The 20789-nt window shown below is 33.1% G+C and overlaps 1 protein-coding gene across 2 annotated transcripts in view; it reads right to left on the bottom strand.

Moving 5' to 3' along the window:
• LOC106143241 (uncharacterized) overlaps positions 1–20306 on the bottom strand; it is a 152372-nt gene extending 132066 nt beyond the window's left edge. Inside the window, exon 1 of one of the 2 annotated variants that reach the window (XM_013345266.2) lies at positions 19876–20306. In XM_013345266.2, the coding sequence (XP_013200720.1) occupies positions 19876–19972 (97 nt within the window). In that variant the 5' untranslated portion in view covers positions 19973–20306. The remainder of the gene's footprint in view (positions 1–19875) is intronic. The other variant, XM_013345264.2, reaches the window with a different exon arrangement.
• Between the last annotated feature and the right edge of the window lie 483 nt (positions 20307–20789).

The following is a 20789-nucleotide window of genomic DNA, read 5'->3' as shown; positions in this document are numbered from 1 at the left end:
TTATTGTGTAACCAAGAAAGGAGGAAGACAGACATCCAATTTTATCCATGTGAAAATCAAAAACCTAGTAGGTATATTCTTCCTGTGTAGGCGGGTTTATGTTCAATCTTATCTCTTAGTTGCACCGTCTATCATAGTACTTCGGGGCCTGGGGTTCGTATTCCTACATGTTTTTATATTCAATCTTATCAATGTTATAATAAACTACGTCTTCAATCATCATGAACAACAAAAAACGACTGATAGTTAGTTATCGAAGTCCTATAAAATAAATTAACCCTAAGGCAATCAAATATTTTTTCAGATGGTTTATTCAATGTTACAGAATAGCAAATTACAATAGTGGTGTCAGCCTTGAAAATTTTAAATGGTTTCAAGCTTCACAGAACAAAGTCTTCACTTCCATAACAATCTTTTGAGGTAAAAAATATGATTTAAGACAAAACAAATTATCATTATAATATTATTGCTACTATTGTAACCTAACCCAGGATTGAGTTAGAATTTTTTACAAGACTTGGAATTACCAAAGTCCATATCATAAAAGTTAAATCTCATGGAAATAATGTATGTACAACTTTGTGCATATGAAATTCTTGTTAGGTTCAGGCACAAATCTTCTACATGGAAGTTTTCAACTTACATACATACCTCGTGCATCCATAAATCACGCCTCTTTAGGGGTAGGCAATAACTACATCTTTCCACTTTCCACGATCTCTGCATACTTACGAGTATTTAGCTTCGCCCACATTCATAACTCGCTTTATGCTAGCTCGTCGGTTTCGAGTACTCTTGTCATGACCTTTTGCCAGAGCGTGTCCATTTTTCAACTTGTTATTTATAAATTAGATATTTTAATAGTACCTTGTGATGAGTCAATAATAACATGGATAGATATGAAAAATCTATTCCTCGTTAATTGAAAAACCACTTTAATTGGGTGGTTCCTATCTTTAACAATGTTATCAGTACCGCGGACGTGTTAGTATTGCTTCAGATCGAAATCGGTGGTTTCCATTTTCCCACGTTTAATTTATAAACATCAGGAAACGCTATCGTAAACGCATCAGTTGTATCAACACGAAACGCGTCAAGATTCTCTGGTGGCGAGTACATTTCCGACATTGAAAAAAGTTATTTTTTGTTTTTTTTTAATTTGATGTGAGCTACTTGCTTTTCTATAACATTATGGTTCAACATGTTGACGTAATACTTTAAATTGTTCAGGAATGGATAGTAGACACGCGATTTATGTTTGAAACCATACTTCCATTTCGGTCTATAATGAAAGACAGTTTGGTTACTATAAAGCCGTTAGTTAGCAAAAAAAAAACGAATGCCTCTTTTTTGATAAAAAAAAATAATAATTTTTTATTTGTTCGTGTCTTTAGCATAGAACCATCTCTTTTTCTGTGAAGTTCGAAAGAAGAGACTAAAGGAAGAATTGACATCTAGTGCAGAGTAAGACGATTGTCGCTTCGCGTCATTTCTTAATTTTCCCACTCTGGGATCAAGTAAACGGGAGAGTAGAAGACTAAAACTGGTCAAACGCATGAAGGGTGATGCTTTTCAGAATACTCTATTGGCCTTATTCTGCCCAAACAATAACCCATTCAGTGCATTCCATTTCAATGATATCAGACATCTCTTGCCACCTACATAAACAATTTAATTAAACAAATATTGATTTAGTAACACAACAAATTATTGTCAAGTGTCGTTATTGATCAAGTGTAACTTGTCAAATAAGTACATTGTAAAATGTGTTATTGCAATTCGAGACATTGTGCGCAGTTACATTTTTGAAGTAAACACGTTATGTATTCCACAAATATAATTCTAACAGCTAATAATATGTATCTCAAAACATTGTATGTTAATTATCTTAACAATGAAATAAAAATTAAGTTTACATGTCCTTTTTATTGTTTTGTGTAGTTTAACTGAGTGTTATTATTTTATTATTATCACACAAATATTTATGTAAAATAAAAATGTATTGATTAAACTCTGTTTTTTTTCTTAAAAATTACCACGCACCTCTAAATTTATTTGAAAATAAGTAGAACCCTCATTCTACCTAAAGTTGTGTCCGTTATTTCTTCCTTCTTATAAATATATAAATAAAATCAATAAATAGAGGTACATTTTCAATCTTTATAACATCAAGTAAGCTTCATACCAAAGGGTGATGCCAACAATCCCCTTACTTTAACAAAATATATAATACTAAACAATACATGAATAATTCATCGCTTATTAGGCAATCCGTCTCGTAATGTCTGAATTAGAAATGGAAAATATGTTTTCCCGTTGTGTCTACCTCGATGCAGTTAATGAAGCAATACAAAGGCGACATGGGCGCAGGTAATTATGTAAATGACAGCATGGCCATAGACCTGATTGGAAAACAGACACCCTCACTACAAAGCAAAGTCTGTTGTAAATGCTAATAATGAAAGATCATTCCTAGGTTTTGCCTCAGTGGTAGTTTTCAAAATTCCTCACGTTAACTATAACTATTCTAATATGTCTCCGAAATCTACTGAAAATATTCAGTTTTTTATAGATATGGTAAGTAATTTTTCTTTTTTTATCAATATGTATTATCCTATAAATTCGGAAAATTTCTTATTATCTAGTATCTGATAGAATCCATGTAAACTTTAATTTAGGACGTTGATTCCTTAAGCAATGTATAGACTGGACTTATAATTTTTGCATTAATTTCTGAAAGGACAACCAGTACTAAAAGTTTAGCCAAAAACTTCCTCGGACAATCAAAACGTTTATGTATTTTATTAAAGCACGATCTTTATCTCAAATGTAATTTATTGTTATTACCACTCATTGTCAGGCCATATTTGTTAAGCCACCCAATTACAGCCAATAGGGCGTTTAAAGAAACGTTTTTATAGCCGAAATCCGTCCTCAGCGGTGAGTAAGACGTAATAATCAATAATGACATATTCCCATTATCATTATCATAAAATCATCGAGACTGGATCACCTCTTATCTCTTTAAGCGCTATTTTTTGTTCACCTCCGTCTACTTCCCGCTTGACAGGTTTTAACAGGTCAAGAGTACTACTGAATGAGATGACTTGAAAAAGTTTAAAATAAATATAACAACACCAAAACATAATTTGCTATACATTTGTATGTCGGCTGAGTTCAACCTGTCTATGTGGCCTTTCGGTTTCTCAAGCTCTGTTTACACCGTATGAAATAATGTACATCAAACTGCTGTACAGAATAAACGTTATTTGTATTTAGCATTAAAGTTGGCCACAAAAAAGAGAGATCAGAGAAAGTAACAACGTATAAAATATCATCAGATGTGTAAAAGTTTGCAAAATTATAAATTACTTAGAAAGATTTATTATCCTCCAACTTAAGATTAATATGACAATTTTGAACAGAATTTTAATTAATACTATGCCAACTCGATTTATTTTTGATTTGCTTATATTGCTTTATTCTCAATAGCCAAACATCTTATTCCCATATATTTCTAGTAGGTACATTTTCGGTAGTATTGATGCCGTGTGGTTCCCGGCACTAATAAAAAAAGAATAGGACCACTCCATCTATTTCCCATGAATGGCGACTAAGGGATAGGCTTAAAAAAGTTGTGATTTTTTTGTGGGCTGGACAGGTTGCTAGCACCCCAGCAACCTGTCCCATAAAATCTCAATTCTATTAGGCCATTATATTAGGCCAAACAGCTGAATGTGTCTTATCAGTCTTTTCAAGTTGGCTCTGCCTATCCCGCAAGGGATATAGACGTGATTATATGAATGGATGAAGGTACGTAAATATGTATCTACCTCATGCATTTGTAACATAAACTTAAGCGTATGACTTTCTAAGTATCGCTAGAATTTTCTAAAATCTAGCTCAGTGTTCTAGTCTGTTCGTTTGTACCTTTTCGCACGTGGCTGGAGACTGGCTAGCGGCATGCAAGTCAACATATCTACATTACGTCTATAGCCTGTAACAGTATTTGCATTACGATTTTCAATTCATTGAAAATTGCATTCTTCACGAAATTATGAAATGAATCAAATGACGACGTGTGTTTTATGAATTCATGATTTACTTGACATCCTCAAAAATTAGTAAAAGCAGCTGTTTGAAATTGAAATAAATGTACCTGCATGTAAATGTAGGGTGAGTAAGAATGAAATTTATATAAAGTAAGTAGTTCCTTTTTGTCGTTAAAAGATAATCAAACATAATGTTTTCTCTAATATACCTATTATTTGTACCTAATTAAAGCCCAATACGAACGTTACATACCTACATTTATTTCATAATCAGACAAAATTTGCCACTCTAATATTTTTTTTTTCTAAACAGATACATACAACCAATCATGCAACAAACCAATAAGTCTTGTTACGATACAGTAATTAGCAATTTCTCACATAGATGCTAGTACTGCAAAAGTACATCCGCGTGGAAAAACAAGATAAACCCGACCTGCGCGGTTATCGGTACCTAATCATTTAACTCAGGGTTAACTGTAAACTACTACAGGATATTTAATATCTAGATTTCATTTGTAGTAAATATCTTGAATAAGGGTGACTTGATTTTTCGATTTACGCGGGCGGAACCGCGGGCCCTCTCTACCACATACATGTCATCACATCTTTATATTGACAGGGTGTATATTGATAGAGGGTGGGCAGACAGAGCCAACAGTCTCCTCAGAAAGGTAACGTTTAGCTTCACAATGATCAAAAAGGAACAAGTTGCTTAGAAGAAGAATCCTAAATAAGCTTTACCCTTGATTGACTTCTACAATCTGCATGGTACATTCAGTCAGAAAAGTATCGGGAATGGATTATTTATTTATGGTTCCAAATTCAAATTTTTGTTTTTTTTGTTGTTGTTAGATTGGCACAACTGTTTTCCATTTTGGCGCGGAGTTTGAGTTGCATCTGTTGTTTACATTAAATACAGTGCTATTTTTAGTTATATCACATCTAGTGTGTATTGCTAATTTCATAATGGATAAAAACATCGAACAAAGAGTTTGTCTTAAATTTTGCATTGCCAATGGAATATCGTGTTCGGAGTCACTGAAAATGTTACAGAAGGCTTACGGTGAATCGACTTTCTCAAAAACTCGTGCTTATGAGTGGTACAAAGCGTTCAAAAGCGGTCGAGATGTGATGGAAGATTTGCCTCGCTCTGGTAGGCCATCAACGTCTGCAACTGAAGATAACATCGCAAAAGTGAAGGAAATAGTGACTGAAAATCCTCATTCAACTTTGAGAGAGATAGCCACCGAACTTTCTGTATCTCACGAGTCGATCCGTACCATTTTAACTAATAATTTGGGTATGAAACATGTTGCCGCTCGGCTAGTCCCAAAAGACCTGATTTTTTTTCAAAAACTCAATCGCATGATAGTCGCTGAGGACATGCTAGAACGAGTCAATTCCGACCCAACATTCATGAAACGCATTGTTACTGGTGACGAGACGTGGGTTTACGAGTTTGACATGCAAACTAGTCAACAAGCTTCGGAGTGGCGCCTTCCAACTGAACCGAAACCGAAAAAACCACGCCAAAGTCGTTCAAAAGTCAAAGTCATGTTGACTGTTTTCTTTGACTATCGCGGTGTTGTGCACTCGGAATTCTTGCCGGAAGGTCAAACGGTAAATAAGGAATATTATTTGAGTGTTATGCGGCGTTTAAGAGAGCAAATCCGACGAAAATGGCCAGATTTGTGAAAAGAAAATTCTTGGATTTTGCACCATGATAATGCACCTTCGCACAAGGCCATCATTGTGAACGAATTTTTAACCAAACACTCAACAAATACCATCGAGCAACCACCATATTCACCAGATATGGCTCCAGCCGACTTTTTTCTTTTTCCTAAACTCAAATTACCACTTCGTGGCACCCGTTTTCAATCGGTAGAAGACATAAAAGAGAATTCGCGGCGAGAACTGACCTCAATTCCGGAAACAGCGTTTAAAAAATGTTTTGATGATTGGATTATTCGTTGGCGTAAGTGTATCGTTTCTAAAGGAGCATATTTTGAAGGTGATAAAATAAATTTGAATGAATAACAAACAGTTTGTGTATTATTGATCTTTTCCTGCTACTTTCTTGACAGAGTAGTATTATCAAATGCATTTTTTTAATTTAAGCTGTTGTATAATGATGATGTATAATGATTATGAATCTCTTTATTTCTTTCTCATTTATCTTCATTTTCCTTTTATCTTTTACATTTACTACTGTAATAGAAAAATAGGGCTGTAATCACATTATTAATAAAGCGTAATTACATAACTGCATCTAGCTGCAATATTCAACTATGCAGTTAGCGAATATCATATATGAAAAAGACTACTTGATATGTTATGTAAATTGGAAATTGAATTGTCCTAACAGTGAAATAATATTGTATTGAATTGGTTTTTGCAACAAAAAAGAAGAAAACCTCCTTTTTTTCAACAAAAAAGAAGAAAATTATGATGTTGTTTGTTGAAATTTTGATTGATTCCGAAATCAAATTACCTACTACTCTAACATTATATTTTATAACGAAAAGATTCAATCATATTCCAAAAATAAAGTCATTTTCCCTCTTAACCGTTAATCGGTCCCGGAAACCTGCGACCGTCTAACATGACTACGTATACGAATGTGTGCAATAAAAACTATATTTTATAACTATAACAATGTAAATACATAATTGTACATTTTTCATATTAATTTCGAAACTTTATAAATGACCTGGCCATAAATTTAGGCAATTCTTACAAATATATCAATAGACAAATCACATAAATTAATTGTTATAACTTGGAAATTTTCAACACTGAATTCGATATGGTAGTACCTAGCTAGTTATTTCGACATATTGCGAGGCGCGGTTTTTGGCCAAAATGTCAGTTGTAAACGTGAATGCCAGGCAGAATTGCCAAGGACCTCAAAGGTATGATAATAAGCTATCCTTAGGAGAATCCGATGATTGGCTAATGCCTCATAAAATATAAAAAAGCATGCATAGTCCACATCTGCGTGTTCTGCATACCAATATATTTTAGAATTATTATTGGGTATTCAATAATGTTCATTTTCAGAATGTCCATCCACATACATTCCACCTCCTTCCCATAAATGTCGTAAGAGGCGATTAAAGGAATAACTACAATTCAAACTGCATTCACGGAGGTCTGATATGAGACGGTTCGTAAAATTAACCTGAGTACTTACGCTTTATAGCCTTTATACTTGACTAAATTCATAAATTATTATTCTTAGTCCTCATTTAATTTACTGTTATTTTCCTCTAATATTATTAATGAATTTTTCAACATTAAATCTTGCGATAATACGCACAGTTACAAATCACGTTGTATAGAGCCACTATAATCGACGAATGAATTTTGATAAGGCGTAGCGGAATTCCGATACGCCATCCATATCGACATCTAGAGAATAAATGTCCGAATCGCTTTCTCAATCGGATCACTTAAGTGTTACATATCCGATAAATAAATTAATTTTCGAAGCTTTAAATAAAAACAATGGGTCATATGAACGCTTTGGTCAAAGTAAAGTCCGCTGAGAAAGAATATCCCAAATTTTTTAGGTACTTTGCAAATACCTACTTACTTAAAGTTTACTTGAAGTTTACAATTAGGTAATCAATTTTTCTTATACAAATACCTAAAGACTTATTCTTCTGCGCAGTCAGGTAAGAAGTGTTACTTATTTACTTTAGATGGCTAAGACCTTGGGTTTGTTAACTGACTACATGCTATTGTGAATGGTGACAAATGTACATTAGCAAGACATAATTATTTTAAATGAAATATTATTTTAACGAACCATGTTTCTGTAGAAGTACTCATAAAAACGAACAACGACCAGAAACATAAATTATCTCAATTAAAAGTCGATTAACTTGTATCACGCAATGGAACTTACAATTTATTTTGTTCTGAGAAATCTTATTTACCAAATTAATAAGGCAATCAGTAACCACACAGCTCAATCCTATCTCTAAGGTCTATCGCTCACCACGCGCAATATATCCCACAGTATAATTTACATAACTGCCCAATGAACCGAAAATGTCAATGTCCCTTACAACGTTCAATTATACCCAGCTGATTACGAATACGACCGTATCACGCATGATTCAACACCCATGACCTACATTAGGCTTTCTGTAAACAATCTAAACATTGACCTTACATAAAACCAATATAACCTTACCTCCTATACGTTTTAAAAAGACATTTCGTGACAAGGAACACCTACGATTTGAAAGATCTATTGATTCTGGTCGCTATATTAACTTTATTTGGGTTAATGAAGTTCACAATGTTGTCAATCAAGTGTACCTTATCTAATATCTTATCAAAAAGAGTTATTTAAGAGTCAGTACAAAAGCGTTTCTGTATTGGATTTTTAATGTAGCTTTATTTGTAATACATATTTTTATTGTCAGCAATAACCGACTCTGTGATCTAGTGGTATATTTTTTGTCATTAGGAGAAGGTTAATCTTTTGTCTTTATTTGGTGCGTAAGGTGACATTACATGTTGATTAAATTAATAGATGCGATGCAACAAACAGGGTTTCCACTCATCATATGCACGCATATTGCATGTATTTTACAATATGCTGATTATCAAAGAGACCTACTTAAGGAAGTTGAAAGGTTCAAATCCCGTGTGACACCTATTATTTTCTTAAAACGTTGGATAATTAGTACTTTCAATATCAAAATAATACTTTCATTAATTCATAAGTCATGATTCAGAAAGTATTTCAATTAGCAAATAAAAGCTATAAACCAATGAACCACCCAATATTTGGTAAAGTAAAAAACCTTCTTAGGGTTATTGACATTTTATTTACATAATAATTTCTGTATTTTACCTGTCACGTTGTACTAAATAGAAAAATACTACCGCACTTCGCAAGTGCCGTTAACTGTAACATGTTTGTTTTTCATATAAGGTGTTTATTACCGCTACCTGCAGTACCTAAGTAGACAAGTCATATTTTTTTAATATATTTAGCAATTCTACTACTTTATCCTGCTAATAATAATAAAACGAAATGTGTGGATGCGTGTGTGTTTAACAGTTTCACGCAAAAACTACTTGATTTTTTATGAAACTTTGTAGTTAACACAACAAATTGAAATTTCTATATTTTTTTATTGTTTGATCATAATATACCCCTCTACATATAACTCTCAAGTCGGTAAAAAATCTTGTTATTTTATATACGCGGCGTAAGTCGTGGGTAACAGCTAGAATCCTGATAAGCCGCAAGAACAACTGGCCGGAAATCAAATGTAAAAATACATAAAATTGTTTATTTTCACCAGTCAATCAATTTTAATATCATTGCCGTTTTATCAATTAATATAAGATGAAGTAGAGGTGTTTTAACGACATGTTACTTATATGTTCATTTATTTAAAATGGTTAACTGCTATTTAGTAAATACTTATTATGTAAATATCTGTCAAATATTCAAGAGTATTATCTCACACTATCCTCATATGGTGACGTTCCTAACACTTTAGAATAAAACCACTCCATCTCTTTGGTGTTAGTACTTCTTTTGTTTTTATTACATACATACATACATATGGTCACGTCTATATCCCTTGCGGGGTAGACAGAGCCAACAGTCTTGAAAAGACTGAATGGCCACGTTCAGCTATTTGGCTTAATGATAGAACTGAGATTCAACTAGTGACAGGTTGCTAGCCCATCGCCTAAAAGTTTGTTTTTATTAATTTTACATATTTTAGGATATGTTTGGGTTACATATTTAAGCTTTCTAATTGGCCCAATGTTGACTGTTGGATAATAAATTTAAAATTAATTTTGCCAATTTTGCTACAAAATGTGTGTTTTTTGCAATAAATAAAAAGAAGTAGTACATAATATTTGAGTAAGTAGTATATAATATTTGAGTGTGAGAAGTAGTGAGGGCGTTACCGGTATAACGGCAGGTAGGAGAAGAAGACATACATGTAAAAAATAAAACTACTGATTAGACATTTGCTGATAAATGATCTTCATGACGTCAATTTCGCATCCAGCCTTTAATGTAATTAAATTTTAATCAATTTAGCGGCATCGCCTCCCACGTACGTAACAATTGGCAGGGTCAAGTGCGTGATCTCCATGTAACATGGCCGCCACAATTGAATCGTTTATGCAACCGGTCGGTGGCACATCGCAGCGGTTTTCTCATTTATATTTATAGAATGAACGACACTACTAACATTGTCTGGACACATGCCCTTTTTGGGGTTCCGTAGCCTTATGGCGAAAACGGAACCCTTATAGTTCCGGCATGTACGTCTCTGTTTTATTCGGAGGCTGTGCTTAGTACAAAGTTGTAATTTGGAAAGAAAATGTAAGTATATAAAGAACCGCTACAAAATTGGGCAATATCAAGTTGTTTTTTGGATAATTTCAATGAAAACATAATGGTCCGGAACCATTCGTGAGCGAATCCGATCACACTTAGACGGTTTTATATCAATAAATATAAACAATTCTTCAAATAGATCACCAAATACAACAACGCAACTTTTGAATAGTTTATTTAATAGAATACACTGTACACTTATAATTTAATTATAAAACTTTAAAAGAGTTTAATAACTCTTGATATAAATATAAAGTATTGATAGGTAGGTAGGTGAGGTAGGAAAATTAAATCTTTACACCTTATAATATCAATGAATTTATTAAAACAAATAAAAAAACTAGTTCATTTCTTTGAAAACCAAAACTTTAATCCAAAATAAATAACTAAAATAAAACCAAGTCTCAATTACGACCTATTGAAATATCAATCGCGGTAACAACATTTCTAAATAATAACAAGTTGCTTAAGATTTATCCGACTTTTATCGCAGATTTCTTTACAATATCTCTTTATTGTATCTATCGTAAAAAGACAATGAATACGAATATCGTAACGGTGTCAAATGTTGAGAAACGCTGGTTGCGTCAGAGAGAACAGTGCATCCATACATGACTACTGAAACTTTTTATTGAACATATTCAGACACTTGTTTAGTTTTAACATATTTATTTTCTTAACATTTTGCTGTATGTTGATATTGATTACTTGTGTAAGATACTATCTGTTCAATCTTCATCTAAACTCAGTCACACTTAATAACTTCTGTCTCTTTCTGTCATTTTTCTCACAGATTTGCCTGTGGGCTGTAACATTCTCAATTTTACTATATTTATATAATTCAATACTTAACAGCAAATTATAAGACTATCTTCAATTTGTCATGTAACTCCGTAATAATAATATAATGAATATTACTCTTTCATGCCGACTAATGGGTTCAACTCTAAAGTCTAACCTAAATTATCTTCTGATATATTATTGTAGAAGACGACAGTAGGCTTTTACTTTGCTCGTTTGCAGTGAAGGAGTTAAACGCAGTATGCAACACAAAAATAAACATTATAATCAAGAAAGTATCTCAAAATTTTCTCCACCTTTTTACTTTAAATAATTATCAAGTGCATCTCACAGTTTCGTTGTATGTAGTATATTTGTCTCTCAAGCAAAGAGCGTCAGGTTGCATAAGTAAACAGGTAAGCATCACGTACCTCCTACTTGAGGATGGTTGAGGTCACTGATGCACATACTACAAGTAAATAGTTAAAATTCAACAATGGTTCTAAATTTAAATAACTTACCAAAAGACTCTTTGAAGTTAGGTCTCCTTACAATTAGGTATTTGATTTTTTCTATTCAAAAACTAAATTTTTCAAAATAATAGATGGTAAAGAAATGTAGTAGATATTGCTGCTATCACAATATGCCATAAAGTCTTATTAACGCAATTTCTTCTCTTAATCATATTTATAGAAGCTGAATTAACCTACTTCATTGATAAACAATTGAAAGACGCGTTTAGTAAAGCGTGCCGTATAACGTCATAACTTGTAATGTTACAAAAAACACTGACAGAGTTTTTAACTCTTGTTACGGTAGCATATCTAACAGTGTCAAAACAATTATGTCCCACAAAACTGCATCCAATGAAGCGTACGCCTTTCTAGACGTGCTGTTATGTAACGAATTCGATGCAAATTTCGTCTAAACGATCAAGCAGTTAACAGGAAAGGATATGAGCTATTTGGTCGTGAAGGCAAATTGACTCCCGTTCCTCGGTGGGTACACTTGTGTTGTGGTTATTTCGCGTAGTATCAATCAATAAATAGTATAAATCTCTCTCGATGAACAGTCAACTAGGTTTAGATTTCGCATTAATATTTCTGCGCAAGGGTGGTCTGGTTACTAAGTATAAAAAAAGTGTGTACCAACTGCTTCACTTTAAATGAAGATTGTAAAAATCTATCAAGGAAAAATAACTCTTAAGATTCTTCGTTAAGGCGATGGGTTGACAAGCTGTCACTATTTTAATATTACAATAGCTGAACGTGGTTATTGTTTTGTATTGTGGAAATTGTTTAGTAATTTGAGAGTATTGGCTTTGTCTACCTCGTAAGGGACAAAAGGGTGATTATACATATAAATAGCCTATTACTATAAATTGACACTTCAGATGCCACAAAGTTCAAGTTTTGACATAAAGGCATTTATTTGTGACTCAATGATAAAATAAGTAAGTATAATTTTGGTTAAATTACGTTGAAAAGTTTAAACATTCATCTGTTATTTGCGAAGCTTTAAAAGCCAATTTTGGTATAAATAATTATATAGTTATTTATACGTCATTGAAAAAGTATGAGACCTTTTATGAAAATACCCTATTTAATGCAGGTATTTATTTTTAAAAATAAATGGTTATGTAGCACAAATATACCCTTATAATTATTTACAGGATCTTCTTAGCATTGGTGTCGACTGAGGCCTTAATTCTCTTGAAGAGCCCAAGATAAGTTCGTAAACTATCATAGTTCAAAAAAGTATTATCTGAATTAACATATTGTCTTTGTTATGAGTCTGTTTTCAGTAACGTCGTCTGTATGTTCATAAGTTGTATGTCAAGGATTAAATAACTTGACATTGCGCAATTTTTTTACTTAAATCAAAGATCATAAACAAATGCAAATATCCGTATGTCCCATAAAAACAACAAGCTTGACCTCCAGACTAACAAAAAACCAAATATATTAAAAAATCGACCAAAAAATCAAAAGATACCTTGAATAGATAAACTGTGCAACAAAATATAAATCAAGTGCCGTTTTACTAGGGCTTTTGCACGTTGTGTGAATTTACGAAATTCTTTGAAGAAGAAATAGATTTAACTTTAAAATAGTACCTATATAAATAAATTTATTTGTAAAATTCAAAACAGGACATACTTCATGACGTCAACATAACCTGTACTCTACTATCGCGTCCCAATCGCAAGTGTAGAAGCCGTGGAACTAACAAAAAACTGCCGAAATTACAAATGATCTTAAATTTGAACCATGAACAAAATAAGGAAAGTACTCGTAGTACCGATCACCTTCGTCATATCTGTAAAAGTTGAAATTTGTTTTAATTATGTTTTGATAGTTTTTATTCAGTCATTATTTCCTTTATTGTACCTACCTGTTAAGAATATATATAAAAAAAAATACGTAACATTGAATTTAATGTAACATTTTAGCTAGTATTCAAATGAAAAAAAAATAATTAAATAATCCGATACTATTCTTAAAATAGATCGCTAGCACATTGGAGTTTATCGAAAAGTGCCAAGTGTTAGATAAAGTAAAAGTATGTAGGACGTTCGATAACTTAATGTTACGGAATCTTACGTAAAATATGGTTATAAAACATACACACTGTGACACCTTATCTATTGCAAGCATAAGGAAGGTACACTTTTCGTCGAATCAAAATAAATAACTAGAGTGCGCCCGCGGCTCCTTGCTTAGCGGATGCTTTCATCATAGCAACTATCTGCATGTCAAATTTCAGCTTAATCGGTCCAGTAGTTTGGGTTGTGCGTTGATAGATCAGTCAGTCACCTTTGCGTTTTATATACGTATAAAGATTATGAATTGATTGATAAAATTTTTGCAATAAACATAGTCATAATTTTTAACAACAATAATTTAAATTATGACATACTAATATGGATGGTCTTTATATCTTGAAAAATACGGCTAAAGGCATGAATGCTTTGACACGTAAAGGTGATAAGATTTATAAAATCTTTATAGCAGTCAAACATTACCTACCTTTGTGTTCATTAATGTTAATGCACAATTATTACTCTATTTATTTTCAACACTTAAATAAAAATCGGGGACTAATGTTTAATAGTGAATTTAATTTACATTTTTAAATATACTCTTTATCTTTATTAATTATCTACAAAGTGTTCGCATAGAGTTTTGGTATAAATTTGGTAAGTTTTATCTTATTGAGCAACAAAATATTTCAAAATATTAAATTGCAAAAAACACATTAAGTAGGTACTTCATTGTTATTGTAACGTCATAATTTGTACTAAAACGCATGTTTTTAAGTACAAATATTTTAAATTATAAAACGTTAGTTTATTTTAGTACTTACCACAACCTATGTCTTCGTTTGATATTTATAAGATAACTGTATTTTGGTTTATTTTTATATTTCTCAAATCAACCAGAATATGCAGATGATCCGAGGGGTTTGAAGCAACATCACATAGGATGCAACCGTGAACACATTTTTAAATTGTATTTTTCTTAATTCAAACAAATAAAGTAGATTGTTTAGTAAGATGTGCAACGAAAAAGTTTTCTAACATAAGAACTTCATTTACTGTTTATTTTCGATCCACCGACTAGACTACTTATGAATCGATAATGGCCTTGTTATTTCACTTCACTGTAGTGTACAATCTAGATTACTACTACTTATACGAGTAGGTATATAAGTTGTAAATCACGTGATCCCCTCAATTTTATTTGTTTGTGACCCTGTGCCGTTCAAACTGCTATCATTTTGCAAAAAGATATATTTTGAGAACAAAAAAAGAATAGATATTATTTGGAGTAGCGGTATAACAATCGAAATAGAAAATTACATGCCTACATTGTAACGTCTATATCCCTTGCAGGGTTGACAGAACAAACAGGTTCGAAAGGACTGAATGGCCGCGTTCAGCTTTTTATTTTTATGTACAGGTATGTGTTCAAGTACTTATATAGAATTGGTAAAACGGTGAAATTTTATTTTGCAAATTCAGGCAAAAGTACGTCTGCTTTCTCCAAGCTCTAGTCCCGGTTACATCGTCACCTCTCTGGACAGGAGCCCGGGGCGTGCTTTTTGACCATGAACCTTGTTTGAGTAAGATCCAGGTTTCTACACGAAGCGACTATGGTATCACCTTAGCAACCTTTGCAGGGGAAGTTCATCCAAATTTGATTATAGTGAAAGCCTTTGTAAGCGAAAATTCAAACAATTCAAACGTTTTATGAAAACTTCTCATTGCGAAATTAAATATTTATAAATATATCGGTACCTATAGCAAGCATAATAAACATTATAAGTTACAATAACTCAGCTTTAGTTATTTTTTTTTAATACTTTAGTTCCTTGTGTGAAAAATATATATTTTACGTTTAAATCCAAAGAAAATGATACTTTGTCACTGTCAATAATCAGCATCGGAGAGAAATAGCAATTACCGTCTAGTTAGAAGTCACACTATTTAATTTGAAGTAAATGATCTATTGGCTGACACGCGATTTTAATTGGCTCCGGTCACATGCAAAACCGTATGTCCAACAAATCATTTCTACCGGATAAATAGATATAGGCGGAGAGACACGGATAATATAATACCGTAGATATTTTCAAAAGTCGAATTAATATATATGAATTTCTGTGGACATTTGATACGAACTGATAACTGGCTGATAATATATTTCATTTAATTGTTTTTTAAAAAAAATTATGTTAACCTTAAAAATAGATAGAAATTGATGTATGTAAAACAATTATTAAACTGCTTACCTGTAATTTAGTTAATGTTTCTTTTACATAATTTAGTGCATATTTCAAGTTTTTACTAACAAGAAAATTAATTGATAAAGTTAATTTCAAATACAAGTACAAACTTAAGTCCATTTTCCTAAAATTGTTATAAAAAAACTTAAATCCCTTCCTATAAATGTGCGCTAAACTCGATTTCAGTAGCCTTCGATTTCGACGTTCCGCTTCCCAACTCGAATTTAGTATAATCGATTACCGATCGTTTTTATATAATTTCCTGACTTCACTTGACACCGGTATCCATATTATTCTATAAATATTTATGGTTTTAATAAGTAATAAAACATTATGTCATAAGACCTAATGAACACGGTTTCAATACCTGTTATATGCAAATCAATAAGTCTTTGGAATAATTTTTTTTTCTACTTCTTTATTTTAAACAAAAAACCAAAACAATACTTACGAAGAAACCTAGTTTCTGCATTTTAAATAATTTGGGCATACATAACAACAGTTATTAAAACATAATAAGCTACCAAAATGTTACTTTCAAGCCCTTTAATCCGATTATCTTACATATACACAATGTCTTTGATGATTTTGTTAATATTTTAAGATTTGTCATATTTTTATGCACATGTAAGTATATAAAACTAAAGAGCGCTACACCCATATCTTTTATAAATAATTTTAGCAATAAAAATTTTTTTAGTAAAAAATTGTGAGTAGTAAAACGTACAGCATTGTTAAATGATAATATGTAGCGTATTGTCAATAAGTTTTGCTCATTGTACTGAGAATCCAATGAAAAAGTAGGTAATATAAAGTAAATTACCTAATTGTTTTCTTGTAATGAAATGTTAAAATAACGGAGCATTCCAGCAATAAAGCTTGAGATCGATAGGCGAGCGCAGGTAAACTGCCACCATTGACATTAATGTAAATTAACGAATGCCGCTTCGTTAATTTAAACTAAAAATTGGGGTGCGCTAAAAACAACACTTAAATGATACTTGATATTCTTTAAAATTTGCCAAGGTTATGAAATAAGCTTGGGTTTTGACGCCTTTGAAATAGTTGGTGATGATTGTCGAGTTTACAGTAATGCGCCATTTATTTCGCATTGGTTATCTGATAGTTGAACTGGGTTAAAACAATTGACATAAACACGTAATTTTAACAATATACAAAATACAGAACTATAAGTATATAACCCGGCAAAGCGAATGTTATCGCGCCACAGTCCAAACAATGAATTATCAAATCAGTCTCATTATAGACGTAGAATTTGGTCCAAATATAATAAGAGCCTGTTATCATCTTGGTTTAAACAAACAAGCCTATAATTGTATTCAACATATTCAATAGCTTCTCTCACATATTTCGTGTTTAAATACTAAAAAACAATAAAGACATTGGACAAAGAAAAAATAACAATTTTTAATACATCTTATAAAAAAAATTGTTTCCTCCATGTCTTGTGCCGGTGGTTCCTGGTTCAATTGAAAATAAAATAGGATCATTTCATCCCTTTCTCATGGATGTTGTAATAGGCGACTAAGGCATATTGTTATAAACACGGTTCTCTTTATGTAGGCGATAGGCTGGCAACCTATCACTATTTGAATCTTAATTCTATCATTAAGCCAAACAGCTGAACGTGGCCTATCAGCCTTTCAAGACTGTTGGCTCTGTCTACCCCGCAAGGGTTATAGACGTGATAATATGTTTATGTATCCTGTGTTGTGGTTAAGATATAAAACTTTGGACAATATACGAATTAAAATAAGAGACAAAAGTAATCTACGCAATGGCAAAACCAGATTATCACATAAAATATTTTAATCAGGTTAAACGATTTGGATCATGAAAAGTGCATAAATTTATCATCACTTTGATGCAAAGTATAAAGACTGAAATTTTAAATGCATAACAAGCGCTTACATTCAAAGTGCACTTTATGAATCTTACTGCCATCTGATAAGATTTGCAAGTAGAAAACTAGTTTCAGATTGTAATGACAAAATTAATTGCGTGGTATTTTATGCATGATTGTTCATATATAAAGAGTAGGTAATTAAATGTCGGAACCGGAATTCTCGGGCAATCGTCGAAGCCGTTGAAATACTAGGTCATTTCAATTGTCTTTAATGAGAGTTACTCGTATTATCTTAGGTAAAGTTTCCCAGAAATGACAGAAGGTTGCTAGAATTAATAATACATTTATTCCATACTTGATTTTGCCCGCGGCTTCGCCGGCATGGAAAGTTCTTCTCCGTACACACTATACCTATTTATGCAAAATATCATGGATATTGGTTCAGTGGTTTTGACGTAAAACAAACAAGCAAACGCACAAACAAACTCTAAAATGAATAATATTAGCATTGATGTAGTTAGATAAATGAGACACTGAAGTCATTTAGGGACAGAATGGCTGCCTGAAAAATCCTTTTGCTTATTGTTTTGATGATTCCTAGGTCAAAGGCCCAAGAAGGAGGAACTTGAGACCGATGTTTCGGTAGTATAAAGTGTATAAACCCTCTCACTATACGTGCTTCGTAGATCTAACTAGGTAGGTACGCGTTTTGTTTTTATCAATATGCACCTATGGATTGCAGGGAATGTTATGAACAAGCACGCGACGGGCATTGTCCAATAATTATACAAGAATAAATATTATAATATGGCATTCAATGAATAGAAGAATGAATCTATCACTAAAGCATGTAACGCCGTACTACCGACACTATGATTTGATTTGAAATATCACGACTAGGGCAATACTGCTTTGGTATTTATTCGTTAATGACCTTGTTAAAATTATCTATCTGTAGTAAATTTAACTAAAATCTTAACCCAACTAATAATCATTTTTGAATTTTCAGAAAATGGCCAACTGATGGAAAAGTGTAAGACGAAATCGACATTTAAGAACAACTTTTGTTTAAAAGTTGAATAAACAGAAGTGTCTGAAAATACTAATATATCGATATAAATATTATAAAATTTAAAAGGGTAACAATTTGTAGCTCTATTTTAATATAAAATAATTATTTTAAATTGTATTGAAGAACAAACTCAAGAAAATTTAAAATGTAAACATAAATGAAGACGTAATGCTTGTTGACACAATTGTTTGATTTGAATAGTACAGAAAACAATTTCACTGAATCAATGATACTTTATTTACGTGTTGTACGGTATCATCATCGTCCATCACCGGGACGGCTTTCTCACTCTGCCGCTCATTACATCAACTCATTAGCAAACCCATTTGCCTTTATATCAGTTTCACTAATTGACATGGATATGCCGCCTCGGCTAATGTATAAGACGTCACTAGCAATCGCATTTTAAAAATTAGACGACGTATATCACTCAATTCATTATGCGAGCATCGTCATTACAAGACGCAAAATATATTCACGAGTTGAAAGAGAAAACGAAGACATTTGTTTGTAGAAATATTTCGTAAATTTCGCGTCACACAGCTTCGTCGGCAGGTTTTAAAGTTGCCCGGCTCAGTCGCGAGTTTGCGAGTGAAAACGTTCGCAACGAGCCGTGCGTTGCATGATGTCTGATTCTAACACCTGCAAGTTACTGCAACGAACCTTGTATTTCATACTCTGAGAACAATCGCACTCATTTCAGGTTTATTGTTAGCTAAGGTCAAAATCAGTGCAATCTAATAGTTTAGTGCGAACCAAATATCGCACATAATTATTGTCTGGGGCTTGATCATTTCTCTCGTCTCATTTGTTATCATTAACACTCATCGGCCGCTCTTAAAACAAACAAGATCATTGTTCTTTCGATTTTTTTCATTGTTCCGATGCCGGGAATACTAATTACATAGTAAGTGGCACTTACCTGAGTCCTGAGCATTTTGCAGATGATGTATGTGATGCAGATGCGCATAGTAATGATGGTGGTGGAGGATACATTCCAGATCGGTGCAATTCAACATTGTCACTGGGCGCCGGGCGCACCGGCCGCCTGCTCACGGTTGATGCACACTTTCACAAAACTATTCCACTGACACTGCACGGATCGCTGTCACATCACGTTATCTCCTTGGACACAGAAGCGGGATACAAAAGCTGGTTCATTGGGCGCCGCGAAGTCTGTGGCGTACGCAATCAAGACATTACTTGCGCTGACGCCGCGGGGTACGTAATTTATTTGGCCGATTGCATCTGTCGATCGAAATTCCTCAGGAAGAACCGGAAGGTGTCGATAAGACGTTCAACGACGACAAGTGAGCGGTTGCAGTGAACGATGCGTGCGCGCAGCACTTGAGGCGCGCGATTGTATACTGAATGGGCTGAGCGTGCGCCGCCACCACTCCCGAGCACCCGGCCTCGACCGCACTGCCGGAGCCCTAAGCTATCATATCAAGCCACCTTTTGCCCTCTCGAGGATAACGCAGCGTTCAATGCCCGTTTCTCATTATCATGTCGACATTTCCATTTTGTTATTTTCTCTTTATTGAAAAACTTGTTTTAGGCCTATCTTTAGGTAACCAGGTAAGGTAATGGTGCTGTGTCGAAACTAGTACCTGTTTTATTTATTCATAGTTTATGTGCAACATTTACATTTGCTTTCCGAGTATATAAAACACCAAAGACGTGATTATGTTCTCACTGATGTTATTATTTTTTGCAAAAAAATCATAAAGATTCGCCAAGTTTAATTAATATAGTGTGTATTTGCGGAAAAAGCGTAAAATACAAGTAAAATATCCGCGGCGTACCTCAAGGTCGAAATACTTGTTCGCCCTGAAC

This window comes from Amyelois transitella, chromosome 9 (genome assembly GCF_032362555.1).
Source record: "Amyelois transitella isolate CPQ chromosome 9, ilAmyTran1.1, whole genome shotgun sequence".
NCBI classification, from domain to species: Eukaryota; Metazoa; Arthropoda; class Insecta; order Lepidoptera; family Pyralidae; genus Amyelois; species Amyelois transitella.
Note: the sequence above shows the minus strand (reverse complement) of the source record. Positions and strands in the feature narration are given on the sequence as shown.